The sequence below is a fragment of the Scyliorhinus torazame genome, chromosome 6, assembly GCF_047496885.1.
Source record: "Scyliorhinus torazame isolate Kashiwa2021f chromosome 6, sScyTor2.1, whole genome shotgun sequence".
Classification (NCBI taxonomy): domain Eukaryota; kingdom Metazoa; phylum Chordata; class Chondrichthyes; order Carcharhiniformes; family Scyliorhinidae; genus Scyliorhinus; species Scyliorhinus torazame.
Window position 1 is genome coordinate 201158658 of NC_092712.1, and position 13531 is coordinate 201172188.

The window sequence follows — 13531 nt, forward strand, 5'->3', positions numbered from 1 at the left end:
AAGAGCTATCTTCCGAGCATCGGTCGCGCCATTGAGGTTGGATGCTTTCACGTATAGTTGAAATTTCTGTTTGAATGATCGCCAGTTGGCACTAAGATTGCTGGTGGTCCTGAGCTGATGAGGAGCCTGAATCTTGTCCATTGTGCCTGTATTCAGTAGCTGGTTGTCGTGGATTTTGCTGAGTTGAACTAAATAGATTGAACAGTCACTCCTGGTATCATGTTGTGTTATGCTGCTTCGGGTAACACAGGCTGCTACTTGATGCAGTCTTAACTAAAGGATGCTCCAGACTCTGAAATGATTTCAACGTGTTTATTGAACTATTAATACAGTTCTCAAATGAGTTCGACTCTCTGCTAATCTAACTGTAGTAACTCAGTCTAACTGTACCAGCTTGCTCTAAGCCATGTGCTGGGGTGTGATGTTGCTGATCAACCCTGTCTAAATCTCTTGATGTCTGTCTGTGGAAAGAGGCAGGGTGTGAGTGCCTCATCCCTTTTATAGTGTTTATGTTATGCCCCCTTGTAGTGATGCCATCTCTGAGTGTCCTGACTGCCCATTGGTTGTGTCCTATTCTGAGCGTTCATTGGTTGCATGTTTGCAGATCATGACAAATACGTGTGACCCAGATTTCCTCACCAGCTCTTCCACTTTCTGGCATAACAAGAATATTTCTGCAATTTCAACTAGCAATCAAAGCAGCAGATGAATTGGTGGGATTTTATGCAGTCAGCATCGGTGAGCACCATCTGCCGGTGAAGGTTAAGCAGCATAGGTGCAGCAAGAAGGATAGCAGTGGACATTGAAAGAGGAGCAGGGACTACAGATGCCACAAAGCTTTGAAGGCACTGTTAGGTCTTGGAACTACCCAATGAAAGGAACTGGTGCAAAAAGGAGTTGTTCCTGCTCCAGAATAAGTCGTTGTGCGACCTGATTGAGATAAATTGAAAAAACGGACATGATTCTAAATCCAATTTGTTTAATTCTGTTTAAAATGTGAATTTATTGCATTTGTCAATTGGGCTTTATTTTAATAAGAGGGGCAAGCTGCCAGGCACCTATTGCACTTCCCCAGACTGCTTAGCAACAAAGCAGACATAGGGGCAGAATTCTACAATCCTGTGGCAGAGTGCCCACGCTGTCGTAAACGGCGTCGCATTTTACGACGGCATGAACGGGCCGCTCCCACGTCTAATTCTGGCCCCTACAGGCGGCCAGCACGGTGCTGGAGTGGTTCGCGATGCTCCAGCTGCAGATCCTGGCGCGAACTGGGCACCGCGGGATCCGCACATGCGCAGTTGTGCCGGCCAATGAGGACATGCACAGTGGCGCCGGCGCCAACGTGCGCATGCACAGTGGCCTCCTTCAACGTGCCCGCCCCAACGCACAATGGTGCAGGGCTACAGGGGCCGGCGCGTCGGAAAGCAGGCCCCCCAGACGCCGGCCCGCCGATCGGTGGGTCTGGATCGCGGGCCAGGCCACATCGGAAGCCCCCCCCCGGGTCAGAACAGGCCACCACCTGACCCTTACATGCCAAGGTCCTGCCGGCCTAGAGCAGGTTAGAATGGCGCCGGCGGGACTCGGCTGTTTTCCTACGGCCGCACGGCCCATTCGGGCCGGAGAATCGGCGGGCCAGCCACGTAGAGCGACCGGCGCCACGCCAACCACGGCGGTGCCAATGGCGCCGATTCTCCGCACTGAAGAGAAAATCGCGAGCCAGTGTTGGGGCGGCGTGGCCCGTTCGTGGGGATTCTCTGGGCCGGCGCAGGGCTGGGAGAATTTCGCCCATGGGGTCTGCTAGAATGACAAAAGCAGTCTTCAGGTTCATGCTAGAGGTTGGGAGGAGCTGACCAGACTACAGTCCACAATAGAGTGAGGAATATGGGGCGTCATTCTCCGACTCCCCAGCGGGTCGGAGAATGGCCGTTGGCCGCCGTGAATCCCGCCCCCGCCGGTTGCTGAAGTCTCCGGTACCGGAGATTGGGCGGGGGCGGGAATCGGGCCGCGCCGGTTGGCGGGACCCCCCGCTCAATTCTCCGGCCCGGATGGGCCGAAGTCCCGCCGAGAAATTGCCTGTCCCGCCGGCGTAAATTAAAGTAGGTATTTACCGGCGGGACAAGGTGGCATGGGCGGGCTCCGGGATCCTTGGGGGGGGGCGCGGGGCGATCTGACCCCGGGGGGTGCCCCCACGGTGGCCTGGCCCGCGATCGGGGCCCACCAATCCGCGGGCGGGCCTGTGCCGTGGGGGCACTCTTTCCCTTCCGCCTCCGCAACGGTCTCCACCATGGCGGAGGCGGAAGAGACTCTCCCCACTGCGCATGCGCGGGAAACTGTCAGCGGCCGCTGACGCTCCCGCGCATGCGCCGCCCCGAATGTCATTTCCGCGCCAGCTGGCAGGGCAACAAACGCCGTTTCCGCCAGCTGGCAGGGCGGAAATCCCTCCGGCGTCGGCCTAGCCCCTCAATGTCGGGGCTCGGCCCCCAAAGATGCGGAGCATTCCGCACCTTTGGGGCGGCGCGATGCCCGTCTGATTGGCGCCGTTTTGGGCACCAGTCGGCGGACATCGCGCCGTTGGGGGAGAATTTCGCCCACGGAGTGGCAGGAGAACTCCACCTCTTTCCACATGCAGGTAAATATTTATTGTTGGAACATACTGTTTTCGTTGTGACCTCCAGTGTACCCTTCGAGAATTTGACAATTGGGAAATAGGCAGAACAAGGTTGAATTTCTAGCCCTATATGTTCACAAGGACTAGTGTGGTATGAGGTTACACGTGAACAACAACGTAGGGGCAGCACGGTGGAGCAGTGGGTGAGCACTGCTGCCTCACGGTGCCGTGGCCCCAGGTTCAATCCCAGCTCTGGGTCACTGTCCGTGTGGAGTTTGCACATTCTCCTCGTGTTTGCGTGGGTTTCCACCCCACAACCCAAAGACATGCAGGTTAGCTGGATTGGCCACGCTTAATTGCCCCTTAATTTGAAAAAACATAATTGGGTATTCTAAATTTTTAAAAAAATCAACAACAGGTGTGTGAATTTCAACAAGCAGCACGCAACCATGGAGTGAAGTTTAAGTTTAAAATACATCACAGAACAGAAACAGATTATTCGACCCAATTGATCTATGCTGGCATGTATGTTGCACTTGACCTTTTCCCTAACATATCAGAATGTTCTATTCCTTTCTCCCTCTTGTGCTGATCTACCCCCCTTAAATGTACCTGTACTATTTGACTTGGAATGCCTTGTAGCAGCATGTTCCACATTATTACCACTCCCCAGGTAAAGACATTTCTCCTCAATTCCCTGTTGGATTTAGTAGTGACTCTTACATTTATGGCCCTTGGTTCTGGTCTCCTGTGCAAGTGGAAACTTCTTCTCTATATCCAACTGTCAAACCCTTTTCCACTATATCATATTATTTAGCATTTACAATTAACCATTCAGTCAACAGGTCCAAGTTGCTGATTACAATTCATAACAATCTATCCCATCAATATATCCCTCTATTCCTTTCTCCATCAAGGACTGGCTTTACCTCTTGGAATGAACTTTGGAGCTTTGAAGACCTCACCACTCATCCCCTCACTTCCTCATCCACCTTATGACTCTCCCATGCACCATCATTCAAATTCCTAGCAATATCAATGGAAACTATTTTCAACTCCTTGTGGGAGGAAATCAAACTCACTATCTATTAGAGATGGTCATCAATCCCATGGTTATTGATGCTGAGAAAAAGTTTCAATTTTGTTAAGTGAAAAAACTTATAATACTGGTAATCCTATTAGCTTATGTCAGCAAACTAGAAATCATATCAATGGCTCAATTTGGTATTAGAATTAATTGAAGCTGTCATTCATTCTAAGATGAATGAAACACTGACATCTAATGCTGAAACCCATTAAGACTTGAATTTCAACCAAGCATTCATAATGGCCAAAAGCAGGGTGCTCTCTGAGCTGAAATGAACAGGACGTTTTAGTTTCAATTTCAAACCAGATTGCCTGTCAACCAATGGAGGGAACAGGTGGTTAGATGTTTTCCCCATGTGTAAAAAAGAGGCATTTTTAGATCACAGTGCAAAAAATGTAACATTTTCACTGTATTATGGTACTTTCTCCAATGGAAAAGTACAGCACTGCATGTGAACAACTACACAATACAACTGGTCAATGTAAATATTAACTTACTTTTGCAGGACAGATCCCTAGGATTAATCACTGCATAAAATTGCATTCATATTACAATGCAGTTCCTATTAGTAATATTTGAAGGTATGAAAACATTTTATACTTACATGTCAGAATGTTCCCAATTCCTCAGCAGGATTTACAGTTTCTTCATGAACTCTCAAACTTGGTGCGTTTTTAATAGGCTTTAATAATTTAATCCCCTCACCACTAGACAAAAATGACATGCGGGAGGAAATCCAATTTCCGCCATTTAAAATGGAGAAGCCAAGTTTAGTTGGAGGCGAGTCTGCTTTTGCACAGGAGACATTTGCAGAAAAAAGGACTGAAGAAAATATACAGGATCAGGAGTGCTGAAGATCATTGGATTTTCTACAAAAAAATCCAAGTGTACTCATTTGCGTTTGACATGCCCCTCCAAAACCTCAATGATGATTCAGCCCCATATGTTCATTTAGTTTCCCCTTAGGTGCATTGATGTAAATATTCTTGAAAATATTCCTCAGTCTTCTTTTTCCTGGTGTAAAAAGCCCCGGTCTGTTCAATTGTTCTTGATGTATACAGCCTCTTAGTTCTGGTCTCAGTTCTCTTATCTTCTCCTGTGTTTACATATCATTTTATAGTAAGGAGTCGAGAACTATGGGCCATAACCCACATGTGTTCGAACTACGGTTTAATACAAGTTTAACTTAACTTCTGTCCTTTTCTGTTTTATCTCTTTAGAAATGTATACCAATGATTGGCTTTTTTTTGAAAGTAATAATAAAGTTTAAGGTGGTCATTAGTGATTTGTTATCTGTGAACCCGAAATTACTTTGCTCCAAGTGCCCATTCAGTCACTTATTATCCGAGTAGTATGTGGCCTCTGTATGCTTCCTACCAAAATGCACCACAATACATTTATCGATGTGAAAATTATTTGGTCCATTACACATCAATTCTGTAAGCTTATCAATACCACCCACTCCACATCAGTATTTGTTCTTTTTTATGGACTGTAGATGCTAATTGCACTGCACAAAATGACCTTAGAAATCTTGCAGCAGGTTCAATAAGATAAGCTGCACTGTTCGAAATTGGTAGCCGTGGACGGGATTCTCCGCAATTGGCGCGATGTCCGCCGACCGGCGCCAAAAGCTGCGCAAATCAGTCCGGCATTGTGCCGCCCCAAAGGTGCGGAATTCTCTGCATCTTGAGGGGCCGAGCCCTCACCTTGAGGGGCTAAGCCCGCGCCAGAGTGATTTCCATCCCGCAGGCTGGCGGGAAAGGCCTTTGGTGCCCCGCCAGCTGGCGCGGAAATGACTTTGCCGAGCGGCGCATGCGCGGGAGCATCAGCGGCCGCTCACGGCATCCCCGCGCATGCGCAGTGGAGGGGGTCTCTTCCGCCTCCGCCATAGTGGAGACCATGGTGTAGGCGGAAGGAAAAGAGTTCCCCCACGGCACAGGCCCACCCGCGGATTGGTGGGCCCCGATCGCGGGCCAGGCCATGTGGGGGCACCCCCCCGGGGCCAGATCGCCCCGTGCCCCCCCCCCAGGACCCCAGAGCCGCCTTGTCCTGCCGTCCCAAAGGTGGTTCAATCCACACCGGCTGGCGTGGGTTGACAACGGCGGGACTTCGGCCATCACGGACCGGAGAATCGCCGGGGGATTTCCGCCAACCGGCGCGGCGCGATTCCCGCCCCCGCCGAATCTCCGGTGGTGGAGAATTTGGGACACGGCGGGGGCGGGATTCACGCCGGCCCCCGGCGATTCTCTGACCCGGTGGGGGGTCAGAGAATCGCACCCCATGCATCACACCTTAAAGTTAGCCAATTGGTTGAAATAATAGAGTTACAATTAAGTCTCAGTCCAATAATTTAGGCTTCTATTTGTAAGGTACTCTCTCAGAGGGAAGAAAGGTCAATGCACCCATTCTGCTATGGAGAAGTATGTCTCCTTTGCTCAGACATAGATCACTTTTTATGTTATAAGATTCCACCCAACAGTCCCAAAACCACCGACTGCAATTCGTACTTATTCAGACAAAAGTGGAGGTCTTAATAATGTGCATGTATAGAAACTCGCCTGTCAAGCTTACGTAGTGGGAAATCCCCACAGTTCTCCGCACTATTTTCAATCCTTTCATTTTTCCTGGGCCTGCTCCTGCCACACATCTGATGGGAAGTTCCATGTGGAAATGTAAGTGAAGAATGCACAATTGTCCTAAATGACATTGCATTGCAAATGTGCCAACAGGGGCAGCACGGTGGCTCAGTAGTTTGCATTGCTGCCTCGCGGCGCCGAGATCCCAGGTTCAATCCCAGCTCTGGGTCACTGACCGTGTGGAGTCTGCACATTCTCTGCAGTGTCAGCGTAGGTTTCAACCCCACAATCCAAAGATGTGCAGAGTAGGTGGATTGGCCATGCTAACTTGTCGCTTAATTGGAAAAAGTGAATTGGGTACTCTAAATTTTTTTTTTATGAAGTAAATGGGCCAACAGAGAAGAGTTGACAAAAGCCACAAAGAATTTTTCAATGCAAAGTGTGGCACGTTGCTGTATGTCAGAGTGTGGGGGTGAATGGAAGAATTGGAGTTGTGATTGGATTGTGTAGATGTATTGTAATGAGGTAGCTTTGGAATCTGAATAAGAGACGCTAGAAGAGGTGGATATCATTTAAAGGTTCGAGCCATGAACATGGGGATTTTCATTGAAATCATTGTCTGAACATTGACTCCGACTCTGCAATTGAAAATGTTTTACATGACATTTTACTCGTAGATTAGCTAAAATGACAAATTCAGGAAAGTTATGCTCCCTAGAAAGCTACAGAGATTAAAGAGTTGAAACATGAATCTTCTAGCCTTTTCTCTAATTCATACTCCTGTTGAGTGAGGCATCGCTCTGTGAACTCAGTCTTGCTAAACTTTAACCTATAATCAAGTGATAATAAAATATTCCTCATGTGATGTATGGGGATTAAATTATATCGAAAAGCATCGGAAAAATGTAATGTTTAGAAATGCTGATGTAATAAACAAGAAGTTGTTGGCCAGTGGTATGGTGATAAAAAAATTCTATTGACAGTGGCATTCGTGGAAATTCAAACGTCCTTGCATAACACACATTGAAGAGAATGCTTCATTGAGCATGTGGACTGACATGTCTTTGCAACTCCAGTCACTTTTTCACCAGTGAATTAAAATGACTTTATTTATGGCACAGTTTAAGGCAGGCAGTTGATAAGACAATAATAACATGCCTGTCAGTCCTCTCCTGTTAATTTTCTACATCATGCACTTGATTCAGTGAGGGGAGTGGGTTATGTTTAGAATTTATAGTCACGGCACTTTTGTTTGATATACAAGTACCTTTATTCCAGCGTAGCAGAAAGTTAAAGGGCTAAGGGAAATTATACAAGATTTCAGACAACATGATTTTATACTATGTGATCATAATGTCAACATAATGGGAAATTTGGTAACAACACATACATCACTTTTCTTTCTTTTGTTAATTTATTTTATCTATACTCAAATCATCAGCTATGCACCTGATGGCTGCAATGAAAGATAATAAAGTAATACAGAATTACTGTCCTTTCATCACATTAAGATTCACACTACAAACCTGAGCATCTGGAGTAAAACGCAGGCATCCCAACTCAGTCCGTAAAATGCATATAAACAGATATAATGGATGCAATAGTAATATTTGGAGAAAAATCACAGATGGCTTAAAAGTACAATCTGGATGAAACACAGCTTTAGTGTTTCAGGTTGCTGTGTAAAGTAACGTTCATAGGGTTCCTCTAATGCTTCACTGGGTAATTGTCCCGGCAGCATGATACTAAGCCACAAAGACCAGAAGGTTCAAGATGAGAACCCTGATCTGCGTTAACTGAAACCTCCCAGGAGAAAATAATCAGTCAAGCCTTCTGTTGTTAGTTGAATTCTGTCTGCTGAACCTTACGTGTATGTGTGTGTGTGCTTCAGAGGAGACCTTGGTCTGTCTGAACTGTGATGTTGTTATAGTCAGAAAGCCTTCCTGTCTCACACATGAAGAGTGTCTTAAAGGTTGTTTTTGCGCCCTGGAGCCAAACCAGAGCATTTCCAACTGACCTAAGACAAGGAGAAATAAAATACCTCAGCTTTGCTCAGTTGATTTAATGCAGATTGATTTAACTTACGGCACTGTGTACCCGAACAGGCGCCGTAGTGTGCCGACTAAGGGATTTTCACAGTAACTTAATTGCAGTGTTAATGTAAGCCTACTTGTGACACTAATAAAGATTATTATTATTAGAAAAAATGGCTGTGGATTGATGCCCATCACATAACCTCTTGTTTTATTCTTTGGGACCCCTGGGTAAGGTTTATGACAGGCAGCCAATCCGCTGTTGGTTACTGCCACCACTGAGAGTTCTAATCAGCCCTACGATGTCATGAGAAACCTTCAGTTGTATATTATGCTTTATCATACTCCCAGCCATTGATTGTTGCACATCTATTTAACACCAAATTATTTTTCTATGCAAATGATTTCACATGATTTGTATCACAGTATCTTAACAGCAAACTGGAGAGGTTTAATTTCATATGGATGGATTGTAGTTGAGTAAGTTGTTCTGTTTAAAGACTGGTAATTATAGGATTGGAAGCTGAAAACAGATTTCCATGTCTCACCACTGTTGTGTGCTTCCAGTTGTGAGCCGGAGTTGACAGCCACCTTGCAGAGGGAACAGTAAAGCAGACGTTTTGCTTTTTCTTCTTCCGTTTCCTTGGGAAGAGCTGTATTGCAGCTACTGGATGTAAAGGATTTCTCTGTCCTGGAAATGGATTCTGTTGTTACACTATCACTTGCTGCTGCCAGTGCAGTCACTTTTGATATTGTTGCTGTCCCTTGAGTGCTGTCTAGATTAAAATAATAAAAGAAAATTGTGAAAATGAAGCCAAATACAAACTATTTCCTAACACAAAGCAAATATGAAAACAAAAACTGCATTCTAATCAAAAGTCTGACCTATCAGATGTTAAACACCATCTATTTTCTTCACTTCTTCAATACCACTTTTCAATATTTGATCTGTGGATAAGGTGATAATTCTGCGAAGGCTACTAAAGAAAAGCCTTTAATTCTATCCCCTGTCTTTGCAATTTGAAGTCAATGGACCCCACCAACAAACAATCGGTCCTGTAACAATTATTCATGCGTCTTTGTCTTTTTCGGGTGGTCATGGAAAAGCTGTTGTGATAACAATTCATGTTGGTGATGGTTTCCTTGGTATTTGCTGCGCAATTGGGGCAAATAGAAAGATGTTCCTTTCTCTAGCCCAGCTTGTGAATAACATTAGCTGAATTTGAATCTCTTGTGAAATAAAAATGATCATCATCGCCTTGTCAAAACCTAATCCCTATTGGCCTTTTCAGTGAAAACATCTCGATCTTCTCTAATTTTACTGAAAGGTAGACAAGATGGGGGATGATTTGTTTTTATGTTGTGAATTCCAGAGCTTATTTTTCCACTGTCTATTGCGAAAGAAAGAACATGCATTTAAATAGCACTTTCATGACCCCTCCCAACAGGTCCCAAAACTCTTTACAGTCAATGAAGTATTTTTGAATTCTGGTCACTGTTGTAAATTAGGAATTGCAGCAGCCAATCTCTGTACAGCAAGATTGCATAAACAGAAAAATAATAATGACAGAATGTTCCGGCCCCATTGTGGCAGGATCCGACGCGGGAAATATGGTGACCATGCCAAAAAATCCATTGGTTTTTGGTGGGGCTGGGTGATCCACCAGTGGGTGGAGCTAGAAGATCTTGCCCAATGTGTTTTAGGTGTTGGTCACTATCCCCGTCCTTCCCAGGAGCAGAAATTCCTGCCCAAGGTCAACGGACCTCTTGTTTGTCCATCAAATTTTCCGTTCTATCCACGACGATTGTTGCAGTGGGTGGAAGATTTCTCTCAATACAACTGTTGTAAACTGCGTCACTGTTACGTTTGTGAATTGAACCAAAGCTGGAATCATCCATAAGGTTTATAAAATCAATATATCGTGAAATTCTGTCTTTTTTTCCATCACTGGGATTGCAATGTCTACAAACTGGCATGGTACTGTACTTGCCATTTGTGTGATGGAAGCTACTCCTGTTTCAAACTATTAATTAAAACTATTAATTGTTTGGCTTCTTCATTGAACTAAAATATTGGGCGGGATTCTCCCACCGAGTTGCAACCGGCGACAATCCTGTTGCGCCCGGAGCATCGTGGGAGTGGCCCTAAAATGGTTTTGTGCTGGGCGCAAAACCACACCCCCATGGGGCATGATCCAGGTAATTATATTCAAATGAGCCATTAAGATCAGTTAAATTTACGCGGCTGGGCTGAGGCCGCCATCCCCCGCACCCAGGAGTCACTGGTCACACCAGTGAGGCCTCACATGGGTGCCGATTAGTACTGGTATTCACAAGTGGAGACCAGGCATGATGGCCACTCTGGGTGTCTTGGGGGCCTTTGGAGTCCTCTGGGTGGTCAAGGATAGACCAAGGGAGTGCCGTCTGGCACCTGGGCAACCTGGCAATGCAATCCTGGTAGTGCCCTGCTAAACTTCCTCAAAATGACACTTCGTCATTTTTTAGGAAAATCACACCCATTGCTCATTTAATTTAACTTCAGTACACTTTATGATACTTTAATTGATAAACAAATGCAGAAGATGAATATATCAATTGCAAGGAGGAGGTTTGCATCACCAATGATGAACATCAGGTGCCTAGGCGAATAACTGAACATTAGCAGAGAGAGAAATTGGCTGACTTGGTCAATGTCATAAGCATTGCTCCCACAACCTGTCAGCAATGCAAGGGCAGATTTAATGACCTTGTCAGAGTTTCCAAGGAAAAACTCCACACCACAACTCTCTTATCTTCTGCATAGCCTTGCACCATCCTACTTTAGCACTAGCACCAAGAATGCTTCCCTTCACTGCATCCTATGCCTCACCTAAGCCCAGAACAGGACACTTCAATGCACCTCCTTATGCATGCACTGGCACATTTACTACTACCTCACAATGAGTTTCTCCTCTTTCCAACAAAAATTGGCCCCTACATCCCAATTGAGTTCCAGCTCATGCCCCCCCTGACACCATTGGCCCCTTATACTCTTGATGCCAACCTGATCCATGCCCCACCCAGATACGACCCACAGTCCCTTATACTGTCCATGCCAACTCAATGCCAACCAATGCCCCTGCCATGCCCATTCTTCCAGTATGCACTAGGTACTTAATGAATGAGCCAAATAAAAACAATGTCAAGTGCGGAACTGCTGAGAGATAGAAAACACCCATTCACAAATATTCTTTTGAAAAAACTGCTGTTCCTTCAACCCTATAAAATTGTCAATTAGAGAGACTATTAAAGTATCAAAAACAGATGTTTCAAATATTAATTCCGCTTAATATTGTTCAAATAAACATTGAGACATTGGCAAAAGAGATCACAGAAAGAATAGCTTATTATAGCCACACAAGGATGTTAATCAAGTAAAGTTAACAATTCACTTCAGTTGTAAAACAGAATAACTTGCTGAACTCATGCTTTAATTGATATGGGCTCACAGCAAAACCTCATTAAGTATGCTTTGTGGAGTCTTCCAGTTGAATTCAAGCCTATTGAAAAGGATTACCCCAATTGGGCCTGTCTAGGATGATCCTTTTGTAGTGAACTTGAATTGTCATACCCAACCAGAATAATTGAGTCGTCGCAAGAAATGAAAGAGATGATGCTGGAGCTGGTAAATTTAAACTTTTCTCCAATATCCTTGTTGCCAATTTGTTGTACATCTTCTATCTTGGAGCTATTCAGAGATTATACTAGTTTCTATTTGTGTAACAAATTCTATTCATAGCGATTTAAAATGTCTGCTCCATGTTTATAGTACTAACTTATAGCAACTTCTCCAGTGTGTTTACTTTTCTTAAGAGTCCACACCCAGGGTAACTAATTAAGTACTACAAGTATTGATAGTAAACAGACCCACATAATCAAATACAGAACAATCGAACATTTGAAAAAACATTTTTTTTTTGAATTTTTAAAAATAAATTTAGAGTACCCAATTCATTTTTCCAATTAAGGGGCAATTTAGCGTGGCCAACCCACCTAGCTTGCACATTTTTGGGTTGTGGGGGCGAAACCCACGCAAACACAGGGAGAATGTGTAAACTCCACACGGACAGTGACCCAGAGCCGGGATCGAACCTGGGACCTCGGCGCCGTGAGGCAGCAGTGCTAACCCACAGTGCCACCGTGCTGCCCAGGTCAATCGAACATGACACTACGGATCCTGTATGCTTCCTCATCTCATCTTGTCTTGTCACCTTCAAAGAGATGTGTATTGTCACCTCAAGGTCTCTCTGGGCAGGATTCTGCGGCCAGAGAATCCCGGCCGAGATCAATGGATTTTTCCATTGTAGGCATCTTGCCAGTGACGTTCTTGTGGCGGGCAGGATGGGAGAATCCAGCCCTCTGTTCCTGCACCCCTTTCAAATTGTACCATTTAGCTTGTATTTCCTACCAGAAAACTCACTTCACAGTTCTGTGTTAAGCTTTATCTGCCATGCATCTAACTTATTTTACCAGTCTGTGCAGATTCTCCTCAAGTCAGTTGCTATCCTTCTCACTGATGCTACATTTTTAAGTTTCATGCCACCTGCAAACTTTGAAATTATGCCTTTTCTGCCCAAGTCCAGGTAATTAATATCAATCAGAAAGAGCAGTGGTACCAACACCCACACATTCTAAAAAACAACCATTTACCACTTAACGCTGCCTTTAGTCTCAGCCAATTTTATATATGCATAGCCACTTTATGGATTACAAGTTTAATAACAAATTTATTATGTGGTGCTTTATCGAAGGTAATTTGGTGCCATCGGATTCACTGTTTACTCCCAAATTGTGTCCGTTTCATGGATGTCTCTCTTACTTTAAAGAAATGGAACTAAAATCTCATCTTCTCCCTAATAATTGAAACACTTCTTTTCACTGACCAGAAAAAAATGCTATAAAATATTTATTATGATCTGGGGAGGGCAGGACTGGATTTCACTAATTTGTGACAATTCTGCAATTTCCTTTGGCTTCTGGAACCAAATGTTGGATCCAACATTGGCCTCCAATTGTTGAACTTGTGTCTGTATTTTATAGTCTCCTTTCATGTTTTCACCATCTTGGACCATAGCTCGTGAGACCATGAAAACAGCGGAAACTTTTCATGCTCAGTTTTGAAACAGAACTGAATTGGTGTTCTTTACGACTTGCATTGCTCTGTCCACATCACAGCTTCAGAAAG

At 44.8% G+C, this 13531-nt stretch overlaps 1 protein-coding gene across 8 annotated transcripts in view; it reads right to left on the reverse strand.

Moving 5' to 3' along the window:
* The window catches only part of LOC140425229 (zinc finger protein 385D-like), a 1050252-nt gene that overhangs the window by 47665 nt on the left and 989056 nt on the right, over positions 1–13531 (reverse strand). For all 8 annotated transcript variants that reach the window (XM_072509298.1, XM_072509303.1, XM_072509300.1 and 5 more), the window contains one exon: positions 8856–9083. In XM_072509298.1, coding sequence (XP_072365399.1) covers positions 8856–9083 — 228 coding nt within the window. The remainder of the gene's footprint in view (positions 1–8855; positions 9084–13531) is intronic.